Source organism: Rhyacophila brunnea, unplaced genomic scaffold (genome assembly GCF_057557595.1).
Source record: "Rhyacophila brunnea isolate RB1 unplaced genomic scaffold, BYU_Rbru_1.0 scaffold_19, whole genome shotgun sequence".
NCBI lineage: Eukaryota > Metazoa > Arthropoda > Insecta > Trichoptera > Rhyacophilidae > Rhyacophila > Rhyacophila brunnea.
The window spans coordinates 30732685-30754760 of NW_028232848.1; the positions used below are offsets into that span (position 1 = coordinate 30732685).

At 35.1% G+C, this 22076-nt stretch overlaps 1 protein-coding gene across 1 annotated transcript in view; it reads right to left on the reverse strand.

The window, feature by feature from the left end:
- The window catches only part of Ncc69 (sodium chloride cotransporter 69), a 135593-nt gene that overhangs the window by 34384 nt on the left and 79133 nt on the right, over window positions 1-22076 (reverse strand). Inside the window, exons 4-5 of the mRNA XM_085945873.1 lie at window positions 4546-4702; window positions 3011-3106 (exon numbers count right to left, since the gene is read on the reverse strand). Of these exons, the coding sequence (XP_085801999.1) occupies window positions 3011-3106; window positions 4546-4702 (253 nt within the window). The remainder of the gene's footprint in view (window positions 1-3010; window positions 3107-4545; window positions 4703-22076) is intronic.

The following is a 22076-nucleotide window of genomic DNA, read 5'->3' on the forward strand; positions in this document are numbered from 1 at the left end:
TATGAATTTGTACACTTATTATTAATTGTAATATTATTAATACTTTGAAAACCCTAAGTGGGTTTTTTTAATGGATATCAAAATTTACAAAATTTATCAAAATTACAGTGTTCGATTACTTTGGTTATTTATTGACATTATTAATCAATTAAAATATTATTAGTATAATTGTCTTAATCGTGTGTTTAAATTATATTTAATAGTGGCGACGAATGCATTACCAAATTTTCATTAATTATGTGATTACTTTTGGATAATTCGCGATTAATTTCTAACTGTTCGAGTAAATTTAATTTTAGACCTTTATTACATAATATATGCAAACATTCTGGTGTTTTATTATTACTGTAAACATGTATTATTCTACAGTTGTAAGCTTGCATGCATGAATCAAAAAAGTTTGGAAGCTTGTGAATTTTCATGAGACAGTAGGATTTTTCGTAGCGCCTGCGCAGTAGAACGATCATGGTGAACCTGTAGGCAATAAAACGAACTATACTCATTTTGAGGTTAACCGATTTTCACTGCCTGTCAGAAATTTCTTCTGAACGCGTTCTAAAATAAGCTTATAGGTAACCTCATAAGGACACCAGATAATCGATCCATATTTGTGTTCAATGGTTGTAACCATTAGTATTTGTATTCAATAATTTTAAAATACTTGGAACTAGGTGTGTCTATGAGAGAGAGCAGTACGGAGAAGAAAAAATCCAATATATTAATAGGTAATAAGTAAAAAGGAAAAAGTTAATACGCACCTACCTACTACCAAATTAGGTACAGAAGTTTCTTCTTCATATGATATCTCCTGTCGTAGGTCGGTAACCACAAGTGCGATCTTCACTTTATCGTCCTCTACTTTAAGCAGTTCGGTGGAATTTTATTCGTACCAATCACGGGTGTTATTAAGCCATGAAATGAGACCATTCTTCTATCACTTCGTATACCAATGATCTTTCCTATGGTAATGAACTGGGGGACTTTTATCCAGTAGTGGATCCGCCTCGGGTGATGATGATGGTAATATTTTTTCCACTTGCTGTATAATCCGATGTAGATATTGGCCGCGAATTGCTCAACCTATTAGCTAGATGCTTTGGTCCAAACAAGCATTGAAAAACAGCAGGCTCAGTTTGATAGTGAAGGTATTCAAACCCAAGACACGCTGCGTATCATGAATAAATCAAATTCCACGTAGCTTACATATTCAATTCGTATAAAAATAAATACATTCGGATAATATGTAACGATTTGGTTACCTGCATTTTTTGTTGATAGTCAAAAAGAGTAATTACCTATGTTAACAGGAAACACAGGTGACTTGACCATCACATAATTAAATAGTTATATTATCATTTTCCTAATATAAAATCTGGGCGAAATAGATAAAAAATCAAAGATAGGAAAAGTATAGTCAGATAACTTTAACGTCAAGCACAAACTATTATTAATGATGTCGCGATATCAACTATCATGCTACGTACTAAAAGTATAAGGCATTACATTAGAAATAAACTGAGTTTGAATAAAGTTTGATTTATACCCATGTGTAGGTGGCCGATTCATTTTATTTTTTCACATGAATTATTAAAAATAAGAAAGATTGGAAAAACATAATGCTTTGCACTTTTAACAAAGTAATTCTACCATGATATCATACATTTCACGGCAGTTTCATATTTGGCTGACTAATTAGATTTATGAAGCGGAAAGGCCATAAGTACGCCATGATTATTTGCTTTACTATTTTAAATCTCGCTAATCCATTCATTATGTCTTTACTATCAGAAACAGCAATCGCATATTAAATTCACATTATTATTTTTATTACAATATTATTTACTCCATTAAACTTGTGTATTTCCAAGATTGAACGTATACAATATTAACAATAAATGTCTTAAATAGTATAAATTATACTAGATTTATTTTTGACCGATTTTATCAATGTTATTTGTAAATATAAAAATTTTATATTAACAATGGAAAAAAATGCCAATCCCGGGACCAGTCCCGGGATTGTCAAATTGTAATCCCGAAATCCCGGGATCAGAATTTTGGCTCGGGATTGGATTCCCTAATCCAGAGTACAGAGAGTTACAATGGTTGGAGTAAATTAAACAGTGTAGAGAGTGATCGCGGTGAGCTCGTGCTCAGACCGAGCCGCGATATGATAGCGACGACTACCGATCTACTGTTAGGTTAGGCAGATGACTGTGTCGAGTGACGGACTCGAGATGAGTGGTGAGTTATGGATCGTCCTTGCTATTTATACAAATGAAATCAATACATTACAAGAGTAATTGTCGCAATTAAATACATCATAATAGATACTGTTGATCTAGGTTATGATTGAGGAAATGTTGACGATTATTTCCGCCACTTTGATCGGTTTTGACAACAAAACATAAATTGAAGTGTGTCACACTTGTAATGCTGAGTGGTATGATTGCTGCATGTATATGTAGTACTGTTTTTTGCTTCCCCATCGAACTGTTTTGATTGTGCCACAGTGTAAACGTAAAGCTTTCAACTCCTGTTACGTATGCGAAGCTTGGTTTATCAGTGGAATAAATATACCAGGTGTGTTTAAATGCGGGACTGAATATTTTAAACCTTATTTCTTTGAAACCCCAAAACAAAAAAATAAATATTACCAATTGTTATAAAATGATAAACGTAAGTAAAAAAATACATTTTTTTTCATAAAATAGGATGTGAAACTTATGAAAACGTTCTAACATCACTGTAATATGTACATACAAAACAATGATATATTATTATAATATTGGCAATAACGTGGATTGACCACAAGCACATTATTAAGTAAGAAGTAAATAATATTATAGTCTTTGAATAATAATGGTCATACCTATTAATAATTTTAAAAATCTCAGAAATCTCAGAAAAGTAAGCGATACAAGTCATTTGAAATAACTTCAAGTAAGTTTTCTAAGATAAGGGTAAAATATATAGTTAGTGGTCAGTAATGAAAATTGATTTTACCTACCGCCTTTTATGACACCGTTCGTACTGATGGCTGACATGGAGAGTGCGGTGATTGTCGTCACGACTGTCGTGGTCAAGATCAGGACCATGGCTTGAGCTGCAAATTAAAAATAAAATACAAATATAAATAATGATTCACTTAGCTAAATTATAAAAAACTGTTTGAATTTATTTGGAATGTCAATATTTCGTCGAACAAGGTAATGTTCATAGTAATATGTCGTACTAGCTGTTGAACATATTACATTTTAACGATCAAAATAAATCAATAATTATGACAATTTAAAATCCAGAAGTACCCAGTAGGAATGTACAGAAAAATAAGAATATCTAAAATTACATATTTAATTATCCGAAATACAAAGTATAACCTGCGTAAAATTCAGAAAAAATGCCAGATGGTAGGTACCTATTTATAAAAAAGTGGACATATTGGGTTTTTGCAAATTGTCCTTAAAAAACAATCCCGAAACAAAGTCGACAGTGCTCTTTTTACTATTTTGCCCAAAATTAAAAATTCCACTAGAATTCATTTGCTTTTTTTGCAGAAAAAGATATCCCCCTCAGAAAAGAGAAATATTTTAATTTTAAACTGTATGTACTTCCTTAAAATAATTTAAAACGAATATGCCACTCTCTGAGGTACCTACTAGATCAGGGGTAGTCAACCTGGTCCCTACCGTCCACTAGTGAGCGTTCCCTCTTTCATGGTGGGTGGTAGCGGTTTTAAAAACATTTTCATTGTGTTTTCATAGAATTCCCCGTAACAATTTAAATTTCAGAAAATATACTATTTGTATCGTCCTCGCATAAGTTTAGTTCACGTTACGTAAATGAAACAAAATGGCGCTATAGTGCGACTACAAACAAAAGAGCCTGCGTCTTTTATCATCGTCTGCGCATACCTCTCGCGCATCGTTGCCTTACTCTGCTTTATAAATTTTATGAAGTAAAGTTACTTCCCTATTTTATAAATCACCATTACTGTGAAACCGGTGGGCGGTTAGAAAGAAAATTTGACTACTAAGATAGATACAAAAGTGGGCGGTAGGTATAAAAATGTTGACTACCCCTGTGATGTTTTTTCGGGTACGCAAAAACTAAGTATAATTTTCAAAATAAATGATAAAACTGGATTTTTCAGAATATAATAAAATAATATAAAGGACCCCTTGCTCAAATAAAGGACGCAAGGTCACCTTATAGTAGAATGGTGTCAGATTTTTCTGGCAGTGTAGGCAACTAATTTAGGTGTTGGTATCGTTTGTATTTTTCAAATCACAGTAACACACCGTTGCAGAGTGATTTTGTCGTGGCCGCAATGCCAGAAGAATCATTCTTCTACCTTTACAAAATATCAATATTGAAAATATTACCTACTATAATGAACTTAGTTTATGATTGAGAACGGATTTTTAAAATAAATACGCCATAATGACAGCTGACGTTAGCAAATTGGCGCCCACTAGATGTATGACTCTAGCTCCAGTCAAAGTTTTATAAATGACAATAATTCATAATCGTAATATTACATACCTATTCCAGCTTGTCCAACGACCCATGACAGCCGAAGGAAGAGCATCACGCCCCAAATGTTGAGGAGACATCGCACCAAGACTCCCTGGATCCATCCGAACTTTAAAACGCCTTCTCCTGCCAAACCCTTGTCTAGGTCTGCGCTTTTTGTTCCAGGCTGGAAAAGAAGAGAGAAAATATTTAATTATCTAGTACCTACATATACAACATTGAATAACGGTCACTGTATGTATACACCAACAATAACTTGAGGTGCGGCGGTTTGGATAACTAATAGCTCGCAATACAGCAGAAACACCGGCAGGATATTAACTAAGACTTTCATACATACAATCAAACATCCACTATGATTCCTATTTCTACATTTTGTGAACCACCTGAGCATACGCAATAGAAAAGTACAATAAATTAATGAATATATAAAACAAACAATTGAGAATACGTATGTTACATGTATAAATCAGAATATTAAAAGTTTCGGTCCCAGAATAAGTTTACTCACTGCCTACGTACGTTATCGTAACAGAATATAGCATAATAATAAATATATAGGGGGTCAACAACCCCAGGCCGTGTCAGCAAATAATGATCCGTGAATACAAGGCGATAATCGGCGAATTGCCCAATTATCACATATCACTTCATCTACGGTCAGCACATTCTGCAAATGTGAGATACGTCGATGAGGGTCGATAACCCTAAACCTCGTCATTGTCAGAGAAATGGTGCGAGGTAGTAGCGATGCGGCAGTCAGCATATTACCCAATTATGACCTACATCAATAATAACTTGCCGCAATTTATCGAATATTCATTTCAATAAATAGCGAGTCACAGTTGATGGAATATGGCACTCTACCAATATGCCTCGGACGTGGTACTCACTATTAGAACGCCTCGGACTGAGTAGACTTCACCGTGCGTTACTTTGCACGGTTAACTTCACACCTGTCATTGTATTCATTTTTATCAGTAAATAAACGCTCTCTTCGATCCACTCAACAACCTCCGGTCTATCCATCTCCAACACCTCCACCCCAAAAATATATATAAGAGACTTATAGTGGACAGGGAAATAAGATAACTGAGTATAAAATTCAATAATAATTATAATATAATACAAAGACAATGGATGTTGCATGTACTACTGTCGATAAAACAGTATTCTGCACTACATTAGTATGGTAGTAATTTATTTTAAAAGGATCCGAAATTCCGGGTTTGACAATTTATGAGATTCCAACTACTACTTTCCTACAATAATACTAGGTATTTTTTATTATTAAAAATAGATTTTACAATAATATTGTGTAATTTGGTTTTGCGTACTATTTTGTATATATAATAGTTATTAAAGTTAATTTATATATACTACCTATGCCAGCGATTTCCAAACTGGGAGGCGCGGAGTGTTGCAAAGGGAGGCGCGAAAAGTTTACAAACTTAGTTCGTGAAAAAATGAAATAAAAGGGTCAAATCATAATGTTGAAATTTGAGGCAAATTTGTTTAGGAACGATAATTTGTTGTTAAACTTGTCTATTTGTTTGAAATTTATTCACATGATTTTATTAATAGTTAAAAAAAAAATCGCTTGCGCGCTGCTTTATTTCGTGACTATTAAATATTTTAAATGTGTGGTTGTGCGTTGTAATTTGATGTGATACCTATATGATGATTTATATACCTACCCACTTAAATGATAACTCCCGTGTTTAATTTAGGAATCACTACATTAGAACACTATTATACTGCCCTTAACCTCAGCGATAGGAGGGTGGGCCCGCCAAAAATCCTGGCCTGGGGGCCCCGCTTCAGGATAGAATCCATTTGTCAATGAACGATGATGAGCTTGCATGGACTACTAATAATTGTGCCAATAAACAAGCACATTCATTTCATTCCATGAAAACCAAATTAATTTAAAAATGAAATGAAATGAATGAAGTAGTAAAGCCTTGTTTATTTTTTTTTCGTTTTTGTATTAGTACATTGTTGACTATTTAAAAAGGTGTATGTATTATTTGTGTCGCTGAGTTTCAAATCCGCTATAACACTTTTTTGAAATAATTAAGATATATATATCGTTGGTTCGTTATTAAAATCTTTACATGAAAATTTTATTGCCTCTCTCAAAAGCAGCTACGATTAACTGTCATTTATGAAATAAAATCAATGTGTCTATCAAATCCCGCTATAACACTACTGAAACATTCAAAAACCTTTTTAGTTCAAAAAGTTTTTGTTTGATTTTATCAAGATAATGAAAAAGTGTTATAGCGGGTTTTGAAACTCAGCGACACATTTAATGAAATAAAAAGGGGGGGGGGGGAGGCGCCAAGATTAGATTTTTTTAAAAGGGAGGCGTAGTAACAAACAGTTTGGAAACCACTGACCTATGCCATGACGAAAGTAATTTGGCATTAAATTGGAGTGGTCAATTCGTGGAATCGGGCTCTTCTGCAATTTTTTAGGCTATCATGATGATAATGGCTTAAAAAATATTATTGCTAATTGCGATATGTATGTCGTTAGTAGGTACACAAAAACCCGGCGACGTAGGCACACGGCAGTCAATTTTGTACCTTGATATTTAATTTACGATTAATCAATCCGTGAATCATCGTGCCTTTGACGAACGGTGAACACTGAATCACGTATAGTGAGATAACCCTTTATGACCGTTCATGTTATTTATATAAAGATATTTTATGATAAGAGGTAAGGAGGCTATTTCAAAGTCGGTTGCCTTAATGAATACACAAAAAAAACATTCAGGACTGATTTTTTTTGGAAATATTAAAATTAGAAAAAGCAAACGGTGAAATAAAATAATTAAAAAACCATGTTTCAGTTGTTCAAAAAATATTAAAAATATTGGGACTGATTAAAACACAATCACTGCTGAACTTTTAATTACCACATTTAAATAACACGTTAACAAGTTTACGCACCGGAGCGCCGTTCCTGTTCCTGAAATCGGTAAAATTATCGCTCCGTCTGGTGGAAAAAATAATTTGACCGTTTGAGCTAGATAGGCCTTATAATAGAAAATCTAACATACTTATTTTTATAAAATACACAAAAAAATTGATAACTATGTCTTCTAACTATGCTAACTATGTATTGTTCTCCAGAAAACTGTCGTGCGCTCCGGTTCGTAAACTTGTCCATTTCGAGCGCTATTGTTTAATACTATTTTACTAGCAAAATGAGTTAGATTTGATTTCATTTTTAATGAACTTGAACATGATAAAAAAATACTAGTTATTAGAACCATGAAAAATATAATTATTAAAACATCCAGGTTGATTTTGAAACCAAATGTGTTTGGTATAATATCTATTAGAATATGGTGTTTAATTATAATTTTGTGTTTCGTTGTATTTCTATTTTCAAAAAAAATGAGTGAGTTTCCACACTGGCAACAAGTTGCTGGCAACCTCATTAAATTTCACGATAATTATCAAAATTTGTTTGACCAAAAACTATTTTAATCGAAATTTAAAGAGGTTGCTGACATCATTATCTAACCTAATTTGCGAAAAAAATTACGATTGGTTCCACTAATTAATAGGTAAGTATTTAACTCAAATAAGACGATATTTGTACTTAATTATATTAATTGTGGGCGAGCAGAAGACAATGGGTCCAGAAAGGGTTACGCATATTAGATAGATCGTTATTATTCCCGATGACGTTCGGCTCCACCTACAGAAATCGTGAAGATATGCTGGTGACTTGGTGAATCATCATTTAATTAACTGGGGTCGCAAGATCCAGGACAATCAATTATCGCAGGTCATTCAACAATTAAAATTAAAGTATCACAATGAAGGTATTGTTGTTATTGGATCCTCAATAATTATTAGGTACTTCGTTGGATCCGAAGGGAACACGAATTTTAGGAAATATTGTAAATCTAGAAACTGAACACTGCTTTCAAGCATTCGTTATACCTACATAGATATTATTATTATGAATAGCTTATATATTTTAGTGCCCTCATGCGCAAAATCTACTCCAGGCGTCATGGCGAGGTGTGGACATAAACTAAATTAAGAAACTTGTGTGTATGGCCCCCATACCCTGAAGCGGGCCCCCAGGCCAGGATGTTTGGCGGGCTCCCATACCTATCACAAAGGTTAAGAGGAGTGTGATGTTCTACACTTTAGTGTTCCCTAAAAATGGTATTCCTAATGGAACACCAGGGTTCCGCAAAATAAAATTCAGGGCGTTCTGTGTATTTTTAGCGACATCGAATTGCATCACATGATAGCCACATATTTGTAAATGTTAATATCCTTTATGTAAACTAGCTCCGCAGACGATCTTTTTTTTACCATTAGAGAAAATTTGGGGTTTGTTTATCTCACTTAACTGGGCGACCTGGCACGCCGGGCCCCCAGGCTAGAGCCCTGTCTGCCCCCTCGTTGTGTGGTCCATGCTTGTGACATTAATTAATTTATTAGGTAAAATAGTAAATTATCTACCATATTCGCTCCTCATCGAAGTATCTATATGGACTGCCATATAATGGGGGTTATAAACCTAATGCCGGGTCCACACTGGCAACAAGTTGATGGCAACCTTGTTAGATTTTACGATAATTATGATAAAATTTAATGAAGTTGCCAGCAACTTGTTGCCAGTGTGGAGACGGCATAAGTCTTTTATCTAAGGCTTGTACTGGATGAAGTACACATTGAAAAAACCAGCTATGCATTCGAACCTACAAAACACGGCTTCAAACGTAGGGTGAAGCGAGTTATTATATTTATTACATAATATTTACTTGACATCATTTCCTGAAGCACAGTCAGTAGGTACCTGTACATATTCAAAATACTCAATTGTTATTCCCTTCTGCCACGGGTATCTGGATCTGGGTTATTGGGAATTAAATGTGTTTTAAAAATTTAAAAAACAAGTGAAAGTGAAGAGAAAAATATTTGTTGTCTATCCTTGCTATCTTCTACTAATCTACTATATTCTTTCGGATAATCGAAATTCTACTGTACATTTTCGTAGAAATTGTCCATAAAGTCGGTGTGAAATGTATTTTTACACTGCGGTCCAAATTGTTTCAAATTGACATTTTTACGACGCAGATCGCTAGGCCAGACGGTCAACTGGGATCGCGTCGTATCGTGTAATTGGAACATTACATAGTTACTAAAAAACACAAGAATTATTTATCAATTGTGAATTATTGGTATTATCGTTCCTTTGTTATGGACATTGACTACAGTTATTTTATGTGTTTTTTTTTTTTTTTTTGAGAATCTGCTAAAAACTCTTTGAATGTGTACATTTACTATGAACTAGTTCGTAACCTACATAGATAGAATCTAATCTAGAGATTATGATTTCACGATTTTTTTCAATTATCGAATATTCGGAAGTTAAAGAATATTTACTCATTCGCGAGAATTCCCGAGAAATTCTTTTTGGCAGTCTTATATGGAGGGTGGGAGGGGGTGGGGTTAAGAACGCCAGAAATGTCGATTTCAAAAAGATCGCACAAACTAGGCCTCTCATACGTGTGTTTATGGCGAATTTTGTGTAAAGATCTTCACCAGCACATGTACAAGGTCCAGTTCATTAAAGAACTAAAAACCCAACGGACCACGGGCCGCGTCGAAAAGTCGCCGATTGGGTCTTGGAAGAGCAGGCAACCGATTATGAATAAAGGAAATCTTCGTAGTGTAATTCTACATTATTTCTATATTATATTTTATAAGTTATAACGGTTTCAGATTTATTTTTAGAAATAAACCAGACATTGTTCCATGCGCAAAGGCGGCGCATGGTGCAGCATTATTTTATTTAAATATATTCATAAAAAATGTACTCGTAAAGCGGTCGGAATTTTATAAAGCGACCTTTAAACGCCTCTACAGTTATGCACGCCTTTTGTATTTTCATTCATGATGATGGTTATATTATTTGTTTAGAAATAAACCAGGGGTTTAAAACGTTGCACTTTATACATATTTTGAAATAAATTATAATAAGACTCAGTGCTTATTTGTTCTTCTTCTTCTTTGCCCATATCCGCCCCTTAACTGGAGCATATGGACACCACGCGGCGCCTCCAAGAATCCCTGTCGCTCGCCAGTCTTCTTGCTTCGTTCCAGGTCAAACCAGCATCCCGTAGCTCCGCCGTATACACTCTGTAGATTGTATTTAGCGGCCTTCCAGGACGCCGGGATCCGGTCGGCTTGAAGAACAGGCAAGCCAGGTTAAAGTTCTCTTCTGGCATCCGCAGCACGTGGCCGAGCCAGGTCCAACGTCGCCTCTTCACTTTCAGCGTGATGAGAGGCTGCTTGGTACGTTCTCTTATCTCCTCGTTGCTCCTAAAGTCATACCACCGCACACCCAGTATTCGTCGCAAACATCTGTTTTCGAAGCTCAGTATACGGTTGCTCTGAGCCTTCGTAAGGTGCCATGATTCGCTACCGTAAAGCAGCACCGTCAGAATGCAAGCGTCGAATAGGCGGCATTTGGTTTTGACCGAGTACAATCGTGAGTCCCAGACATTTCGCATCGAGTTGAATGTTGCTCCAGCCATTCCCATTCGGATAGCGAGCTCTTTCTGCAAAATGCCATCTCCCGTGATGTGTACCCCCAGGTACTTGAAGCTGTCGACGCTCTCGATGCTCTGTCCATCGCTAATCAGAGGGAAATCTGGATCAGGGCAGGTGCTATTGCACAAGACGTTGGTTTTCTTCGCGTTGATTTTCAAACCATAGCGAGAGGAGTTGTTATGCAACCTGTCGATTGTCTCTTGAATGCCCTCGATTGAGTTGTCGAATAGGACAGCATCATCGGCGTATTCCAGGTCGCATAGCTTCACCGTGGGGGTAACAGGTATGCCTCGGTCGGGTGCTATTGACTTCCGTAGTATGAAGTCAAAGAGAATGATAAAGAGAAACGGTGCAAGGACACAACCCTGTCTGACTCCGGTCGTGACCCCGAACCATTCCGTGACAGTGTCTCCAATTCTGACACAGCATTCGCTATTCTCGTGCAGGCTTTTGATTATGGCAATGATCTTGGGAGGGATCCCGTATGCTCCCAGTATCATCCAGAGGGAGGGGCGGTGCGGACTGTCGAAAGCCTTCTCATAATCCACAAAACAGCAGGCCATCGGACTGTTCAACTCATGGCTCTGCTGGAGAAGACATCGAAGGTTGTGGATTTGGTCTGCACACGCTCGACCAGGTAGAAACCCGGCTTGGTTTTTCCTGAGGACGTGCATTATTGGGTCCCTTATTCTCATCAAAATGATGTTTGCCAAAATCTTTCCCGGAACACTGAGTAGCGTAATGCCTCGGTAATTGTCGCAGCTTAGAGGGTCACCTTTTTTAAGAAGTGTGATGATTTCACCGTTCACCCAGTCCCTTGGGCAGCGCTCTTCTTCCCACACCTTTGTCATCAGATGAAACATAGGGTGCAGGATTGCGCTCAAGCTGTACTTGAGGAATTCAGGATGAATCCCGTCTCCCCCCGGTGCCTTTCCGTTCTTGAGCCTTTTCACAGCCGATTTTATCTCGGTGTGCGTGGGCGGGCAATCGGAAATGTCGGTCGCTCGGGGAATGTCCAAAAGTAAAGCTTCCGCAGATATGTCAAAGGGATCCAAGGGGGGTGGGCGGTTCAGCACTCCGCAGAAATGATTCTTCCAAATCTTCTTGACGCATTCTGCGTCAGACTCTATTGCTCCACTGGGACCACGAATGGCTCCGGGAGTCGGTGGTCGCCTGCCGCAGACTTCACGGGTGATTCGGAAGAGTTTCCTGGTGTCATTTCTGCTTGCTGCCTCCTCTGCCGCTTCAATTTGCCGGTTCATAAAATTGCGCTTGTCCAACCGCACGGATCGTTTGACTACCCTGTCTTGGGTCTGGTAGTCAGTCCGGCGGTCCTCGGTTCGGTCGGGGTCTCTCTCCTCGTCTCTCAGGGCTTTCAGCCTGGCTCGTTCACCAATTTCAACCCACGTTTCGTCAGACATCCACTTTGGCTGCTCACTCCTTCTGGTACCAAGGACGGTACGAGCCGACGACACAATCGCACTCTTTATGAGGCTCCAGTCCGCCTCAATGAGGTCGGATTCAGATTTGTGCCGCTCGTAGATACGATCTACACTATCTCAGCCTGCCTTATTTGTTACCGACATAATAACTTTTTTTTTTAAATTTATTGTTTGATTTAGAATTTAGATAGATCGGTTCACATACATTTTCAAATCTCTCTAAATATAGCGTTAATTTTCATTCTAACCTGTCAAATATTTTAGTTTATAATATCAAGGCGTAGTTTTTATAAAATAAATAAATAAAAAATCCTTTTATTTCTTACAAACAAAAAAGTAGATAACAGTGAATTCACTAAATCTAATGTAGGTATATACCTATAACCAATGATTATATCTATTCTGTATAATATATATCTATACATGATTGTATTTTCTTCCTTTTCTTTCTTTTTTATCTAGTTTATATAATATTAATTATTATTATTTTAATATTTTTGTATAATATATATTAAGATTTTTAATTTTGTATATAATATTATTAAATAATGTTCACATATTAAACAGTGGTATGTAACGTTTATATTAGCATATATTATGTATTTTGTAACTTAAATAATATTTTTAATGCTAAGATACTAGTTAGTTTGGTTTGCAAGAACCCCTCCTCAGATGAAGGCCTTCTCCAGAGAGTCCCACTGGGCTCTATTTTTGGCTATCTGTAGCCAGTTTGGTCCCGCTGTCTTTGTGATGTCGTCTTGCCATCTCGCATGGGGTCTTCTTCTGTAGCGTTTCCCTTCTGGGCCGTTACATGGTAAATTTTTTAGTCCATCTCTCATCTTGTAGTCGCGCTACATGACCCTTGAGTTTTTATATCTTCTTCTTCTTCTTCATTATAGCAGCATAATAACAAATTTTGATGGATACAATAATTGATGTGTATTACAAAATATTGATTTTCTATTATCATAAAACTGTTAACACAATGAAGAATTACAAATATAATAATAAACTTGAGAAAATAAGAGTTTTCCTACATACGTACAGTTCATTCCAAACTTTAATTGACTTGGTTTATGTATTAGTGATATTAGTAATACATCCACTCTTTATTTAGTATTATGGTGTCCGTATATTGACTACGGGTTTTTAGATACACTTTGAATTTTCAAAATATTAAAACAATGTGTTTATACTTTTCTATTAAATTGCTATAGGTAAAAACAATAATTAACTGCATTCGTTGCCAGTGTGGATTTGCCATTGGTGCCGAAAGGCGAAACACGGGTCGCATAAAATGGCTCAAAACGTATATACCTACATTGATAATAATCTTAGAAATCGGAAGCATCCGTTCTTTATTCTCGCAAGGTGTAGAATTATCCTGCCGTGGTAATACCAATGAGGAGGGCAATAGCTGTGCACCAAAATCAGTTCAGATATTGATATATTCCAATTACGTGAAAGCGAGTTCAGGTGAACGTCGGTGTAGGTACGTTTTTATGATTTTGTAATTGTATTCTTGCTATTAGGTACGCTATTTTACAATATTTTATTAGCTCGTATTCTTGTTTGTCGTGTACAAATCTTGCAATCGATTTTTAACTAACATCCTGACTAGCTAGACATTTGAAACTTTTAGAATATATCAGAACACGATGCCAATCCATTATTTTAATACTTTTAGCCATCTTTAAGCAGAATTGAATTCATTTTCAGTTAATTCTGTTTTGTATGGAAAGCTATTTCAGAAAAATCCGTAAAAAGTAAGTCTATTATTGGTTGCTAAGGGGGTGGTCCTAGCAACTAAATTATTAATATATACGTGCGTTACTATGGAAATCAAAATGAAATGTCAAACGTGGAAACGTTACAAATGGTGGAACGGTTTCAAAGCACATTATTTTATATTCTATTTGGTTTATGTTCCGCATCTGCTTACGTTGTCTAAATCGACATTAAGTAACCTATAAGTAAATAAAATTATATTTTATTACTTATAGACTGGTTGTTGACCGCTTTAAAAGTATCGATCCGTGAAATTGCATGCGGAGCGCGAGCTGCCATTGCGTTTTTGCAGCGAGATGTGACTGAATTCTGAATTATTTTATTATGCGATGAATTTTTCATTAACATCACGAGTCGACACAGTTTTTTGTTCGCGAATTTTTGCGGTCCAATAATTACGCCATGATCAGTATACGTCAGGGTTAGCGAACCTTTTTACGTACGCTTGCCAAAATTTCCCAAATATTATTATCTGACGTGTCGAGCAGTTTTTCACAGGAAAAAATGTTTTTTTTTTTTTTATTAAACATGTTCAAAAAATAAATTGAGTTCTTGAGTATTACTGTAATACTTTGTTTGGTTCTTTAAACACAAATTGGCGCCAGAATTGGTCAATCAGATAAGGCATTCTCTCATTACTATTGCTGGCCACAGACGTACAGTTTTCGTAACCGGTTGAACATGCCAGTTAATACGTAATGGCGGCCATACAGTTATCTTTGGTAGATAATCTATTGCGCCCATAGACGGACAGTTTTCGACCTGCCAGATGTGTGCCAGGTTCAAACTGCCAGCGACCCCCCACTCCCGTGTTTTTGTAAAACTGTTGGAATTTCAACTCACCGAAAGTTCTCGGGTGACGTTAGATGTTGGTAACGTAAAGTAGAATATACCGCGCGATACAACTGCGGCTGGTGTTGCTTGTTATAAAATACAAATTCATTTATAATTAAAAATGTAATAATATCATGTACGCGGAGATCGCAAATAGTATATTTTATTTATTTTTACGAGAGTAAAACAAAGTTATAGTTATTTATGTAAACATATTATTTTATACAATATAATATAAATGTTAAAATTTTAGAGAGCATTATAAATATTAAGTTATTGTGAAAATATAGACTAATAACTCAGTACTCAAATTTTATTTATTGTATGTAGTGAATATTACAAATTATTAATTTAAGACGTTCACAACATAAATAAATATACCTAATTGTGAATGACAATGTCGGTAAATCTATATAAAATTTAAGTATGTATATATTTTAATAATATCATAGTAATTAATTATTATACTGATGATTGATGTAAATATAATTTTGTGGCATGTTTAAATTTATTGTATATAAAATCAATACCTTTAAAAATATTACCGTTTTCTAAAAATATGACCAAATAGATAATTAATACTGTCCATTAAAGGGAATAATTTATTCAAAAGAAAAGATTATATTTTATATTTACACGAATGTGTATAATATTGTTTCGGTGAATCGATAAAATACACAATCCACTAGCGAAATCATGTTTATTTTACCAACGTCATAGGTGTGTATTTTATGTCAATTTGTTTATAATAAAAACAATAATTATAACCATAATAAATTCAAAGTAAAATTATTCGTGTATCAATATCGTGCAAGTATACCCTACCTAAAACTAATTTAAACAATACCCCTGTGTAATATCTCCGCGAACCTAACCTCCATAGTTTTTGACTCTTGCTCTGCCACAGACAATAACTGTACGTATATGGGCACGTCTGTTGACAGTCCGACAGATTTAAATGGGGTAGTTAAACTGATCTGTGGTGTGTCCACTAACGTACAGTTATTGAACAGTTATTGTCTGTGCCATGTTCAACCTGCTACGAAAACTGTACGTCTGTGGCCGCCTAATGACTCAAGCATTGTAAAATGATTGCAAATCGATCAAAATCAGAGGTTCGCCTGATGAGGTCAGTGCGATAATATTATGTGTTACCCATAAAAGCTAAGGAGCGATCTATGCAGTTTAAATTAAACGTGATGCTTATTCTTGAAAAGTATCTGTCTGCTATTTTTTATACAATGCGATTTGTCATTTAAGCGTGAATTTCGTCGTTTCCGTATGCGCATCAATTGGTAAAAATTATTGGTAAAACTATTATTAAAAACCGAAAAAATTCGCACGGCTATTTATTTATTATTTATTATATACATTATTTTGTCATATTAAGTATATAATACTTACTTATATAATTATATAGATTTGTAAAACTTTGTTGTAAAAAAATATATATTTTAAATTGTTATTAAGAAGGTATTATATCTATTTTTTTCTCTTCAACATAAAACATTCGCGTGCCATGCAAAATCATCTTGCGTTCCAATAGTGGCACGCGTACCATATGTTCGCCATCACTGGTATACGTTATACAAGATAAAATATAATATTATTGCTAATCACATAATATATAGGTAGGTATACATAAGGTATGTATTATTATAATGTTCTTATGGTTCATTATTTCATATTATTATCAGACTATTAGATTCAATGCCAAAATCCAGAGTAGTAATGTGGCCCGATTAGATTCAATTCCGGCAGAGTTCCTCTAGTAGCCTACGCCACTGTTTAATATGCGTATATTGATATTTATTTAGAGATTAGACATTAGACACTGCCAAAACATAAAATATCAATTATTTAGTTAAACAAATAATTTGCCTATCTTTTCTATCTACGTTAAAAGTAAAATCTATGAGTATCATATTTTATGTAGGGCCGGTCCTAGCAAGAGCTATGTCCGACCGGAATATGAGCGCGAGGCCCCTAAATATCAGCGAAAAAGGGTGCCATCGTGTGTGTTTTTTAAAATACATGTGCAATCGTATGTGTGTGTTGTATGCGTGAAATGTTCAAAATTACTTTGCAGCCAGAAATTACCGATTACAAGAGCATTTTAATTATTAATTTCTATTATATTTATTCATTTTAATTACCCAAATGTGATTGAATTAATGTTCTCTGATGGCTTATTCATTTATTTGTGAATATTTTTGTATTGTAAATTGTACATTAATATGTGTTGTGTATTATTCAGTACCTAGTTGAAAATGTCCCTCTGAGGTTGACGAAACCGGTCCAGTTATACAATACAAGTGGAATTAGTGCAACCAAATTGCTTTTAATAAATAAATAATTCATTTTAATAATATGTATAACAAAATTACTTACTAACTAATCAAAATAATATTTTTCTTGCTTTCTTTCTTTCTGGAAAATTTAACGATTGGTCCAATCGTCCTAAGAACAGACCTGCATTTATGTACATATAGGAAAGGGCGGTGGCGGTGCACCAATCTGCTAGCCAGGCAACGCCATTATTGGCGTCTGTGTCGACCTAGCTTTTGGCAAGAACATTTTCAACGCCGCCCATACAGAGTGAAATGCCAAATCCTATTAAAACAAACTGAAATAATATTTTAAATACCTCTAGTCCGTTGGAACTATAATTTAAAACTAAACGAAAAAGGATGAGACAGACTCTGTCAATCATGGCTCCCACATCATGATGCGGGCCCCCAGGCTAGGATGTTTGGCGGGCCCCCCTACCTATCGCTAAGGGTAAAGGCAGTGTGACGCGCTACAGTAGCGTTTTCCATGGTGTATCGATTCTTTGGATTATAGAGTTGTCGAGTATTGACACACAGTTAAAAATTGCATTGTACAATCAAATATTTTAATTATTAATAATTATTGAACCAAAATAGCGGCGCAGGCGACTTTTTTTACTATTAGAGCGAATTTGTGGTCTGTGTTTATCTCACTTATCGGTCGACTCGTCACGCCGGGCCCTTCCTGAGCCCGGGGCCCTAGGCTAGAGCCCTGTCAGCCCCCCCTTTGTGGGTGGGGGCCATGCTGTCAATGCATTACTAATTTTTTTAGCACTGAATTTGGCGAAGGTGATAATAAATTGACTTATAGTTTCTGATAAACATAATATATATATTTATATTATTAATAAATGTAAATTTCTTTAGAAATTATATTAATATGAGATTAACTACACTAATTACTAACATAGATAAAAAATTCGATGAATTAAACTTTAAAGTAATCAATAGTCAAACATCAAATATAACTCATGTCTGTCTACTAATCACAATCAGTAATAGGTATACAATGAGTAATATGTATAATGAAAATTTGAATAGATTGACAATTCGTCGAATCAATAATGCATTATCTCTCATCAGTCTATTTCGATATCATCGAAAACTCTACACTCATTATTCGGTTCAGAATAATCGTGATAATAATGTATTTAACTTTTTTGATTCAATACTCAACTTTGGAATGACTTTTGACTCATTCATTGATTCATATAAATCACGGTTGGCGAACCTTTTTACGTAGGAACGCGTTACAAAGCAAGCAGTTTTTCATGGGGAAATATGGTTTTTAAGAATCCTATTAAAAATGATGTTATAGATACCATTCACAGAACATATCACACAATACATATAGCTTTGTCGCTATTTTCAATTATTACGAATTACGCCATACATTTCGGTCCACCAATTTTGAAACTGACTGCCAGAATTACTACTACTACTAGCTCCACCAAGTTTTTGTTTCTTATTTTGTGCAGCCATTTTTTGTTGATAGAAATGAAATTATTTGTTTATGTATAAATGAGTTTGGTTCTCTACGTAGGTACAAATTGACACCAGAATTACTCCGATCAGATGAGGCATTCTCTCGTTACAAAGGTCTCAAGCATTGTAAATCGATCAAAAATAGAGGTTCCCGCCACGGCATCCCCCGCTGCCTAATGAGGTTAGTGCCATAATATTATATGTGACGCATAAAGCCTAAGGACCGACCTATACAATCATATTATATTTACATAAACGTAATGTTTACTTTTTTTCTCTTCAATCGCGTGCCATGCAAAATCATATATAATAATACTATAGGTTCGCCACCACTGATATAAAGCATTACGATTAAGGTACATGTTCTGTATGTATTGTCAAAAAAATATAATCTAATACGAGTAACTACCTAATTGAAACTAGTTTTATTGAGTAAGGTGAAGGCATCTTTGTTAGTGGGTAATATTATTTTTAGCCCAATTAATTACTTGATACTATCGTTAATTACTGTGGAGTATTGAAATAGGTCGAGCGTCCACCGCAATGGTCGGGTCAAGAAAGCTAATTGACATCTCTTGTTAAAATTGCGACCATTTAATTTGTTAGTAATTGTCTGAATTTGAAACCCACGTATCGTGAGAATACTTAGAACTGTGACTAAAGATTAATAATTATTAGGTGAAGACAATTTTGTGGAAAATAAAATGGTACGCCGCTGGTCAAAATAGTGATGGCCTGAGCAATGAAAGAGAATATTATGAAAGGAGTGTTTCTTAATGTGAATGTTCAACCTACCATAGGCTAATTTAAATGTATAGTCAAAATATTGAAGTTCAATTTGATATAAATAAAAAGAATTTCATAAAACGAGCAAAACTTTGTCGGTATAATAAAATAATATTGTGAAGTAGTGAAGTGTAGAGTGCACTATTTAAGTGGGATCTTAAGGCTATACCTCAGTTGAGGCACGGTCTAAATAGATCGTGGCTAGGCGATGCGCGGATTGCGGGTGGCGGGTGCAAATGACGCATGTTAAACGAAATATAATTTGTCATATAAATCCAACATGTGTCCATTTAATATTATGTTTATTCTTCTTTAAGCACTACGGTGCATGGTTGCAGCACCGGTCCCGTGCGGGTCCGTCTCGGGACGGAATGAGCACTTAAAATCACTTCTTTCAGACAAAAATTAAAGCGTCATAGAAAGCGGCCGTGCATATCCACGGCAGTGCATATATGACGGGTGGTGGTGGGCACTTTAACGTATGTTCTATCAGTAACAATAATAATTTATTCATTGACATGTTTTCTTTTTAAAGTAAATGGGTAACGTTTTCAGTCATCATTACACGATTTAAGCATTAATACGCCCGTCGCCATCACGAAACAAATTCATGTGTTTCCAGCTCGACGTTCTCTCTCCGAATGGCAGTGGGTCCAAAATTTCGTCGCGCCTATAGTTGAAAATTATTTGCCGTTTCACTGATGTATCACCTTAACAGTCGACCTCCACCCTTCGCCACTGTAATATGCGGATAATAGTACGTAACAGTATCAATACAATTTGTGGAAAATCAATCACGCTCTAGTTGGATTAAAAGGTTTTTCTTTACACATTGGAAAATGTCTACTGAGTATGTACTTGTAAAATTTTCACGTTGAATCGTATCGAATCCGATCAATGTACGTAGTATCCATGCACGTGATAAAGCTATTACTTCAAATATACGTGTCTTTGCGTGTACTGACGTTATACGTGATCGGGTATTAAGAAGACAGAGTTACGTCAGACAGTTACTGACATTAATGGGCACAAGGGAAAATAAAAAGCTCTTACAAGACAAAACAATTTACCTAATAATAATAATAAAATAAATAATTATTACTGATTGGATGACGCTCATATACATAATAAGAATAAGAAACAAATCGTCGCCCCAAAACCAAAAGGGCACATGTGCAATTTTGACGGTTTTGAGTTATGAATGCAGTTTTCTTCGTGTGAAAGTGTAATTATCTAAAAGTGAGTAAGGGCCTTTGTACAAAAAAAATAATTTCGTTGCAGAAAAAGGGCACTTGTGAAAAATTTAAAAACATGTTGGCAGCGGACAAAGAGGCTCAAATAAATATTTTGGAAGATCACAATAAGCGTAAAGTGAACGCTCGCAAATCAAAAGATGAAGATAAAGCTATTCATAAATGCATATAGGAAAAAGGTAACATGTGACTAAAAACCTCTTAAAAATAAAAAATTGACAAATTATAAAAAAAAAATGCAATTTAATCTTGAGTAATTAGGTCACATGTGTTCCAAATTTCATTTCTAAATATTAAGTAATAACCTCTCTACGATTTTTTTTCACTCAAAAAATACTTAAAATGCGTTAAGAGTCAATTTTTGCACAAGTGCCCTTTTGCTTTTGGGGCGACGAAATTTAATACTGCGCTAAGGATTGAACGTCTGCAAGTGCACTGATAAACTTAATAAATCACTTAAAAGTTAAATACTGTTTTCAATATTCTGTAAATTATCAAATTTAATGACCCTTTATTAACTATATAGTTAAATAATACATTATCAACAGAACAGATCAATAAATAGAATTCCGATAGATTATACCCCATACACTACATTTTAAAGCAGGGTTTTAAATATGTGAGTGTTCTACGAAAATGAAGCATAAATTATTTATTAATTACACTCCGAATACATGTAAAAAAATGCTGTGAGCACGTTATAAAAATCGAAGATTATTATAGGGCAAGTGATTTAGGAATAGACACACAATATGGACAACTTAATAAACATTGGTGCGGAGACAGATGACAGTGATGGTTATTATTATTATTATTTTAAAAACAGAACAGTGAATCAGATGAGATGTCATAGTAATACGCGATGTATATTGTAAGTAATTTAATAATTCATATTGAAAGTAATTTTAACGAATTGCTACATGTAATACGGGCTGCCGTTTTCGTAACTGACCGAAAACTTGCGAACCCACTCTAACATAAAAAACGCCATGCGTATGTTTGTCTAGTTATAGTAGAAACGCCTTT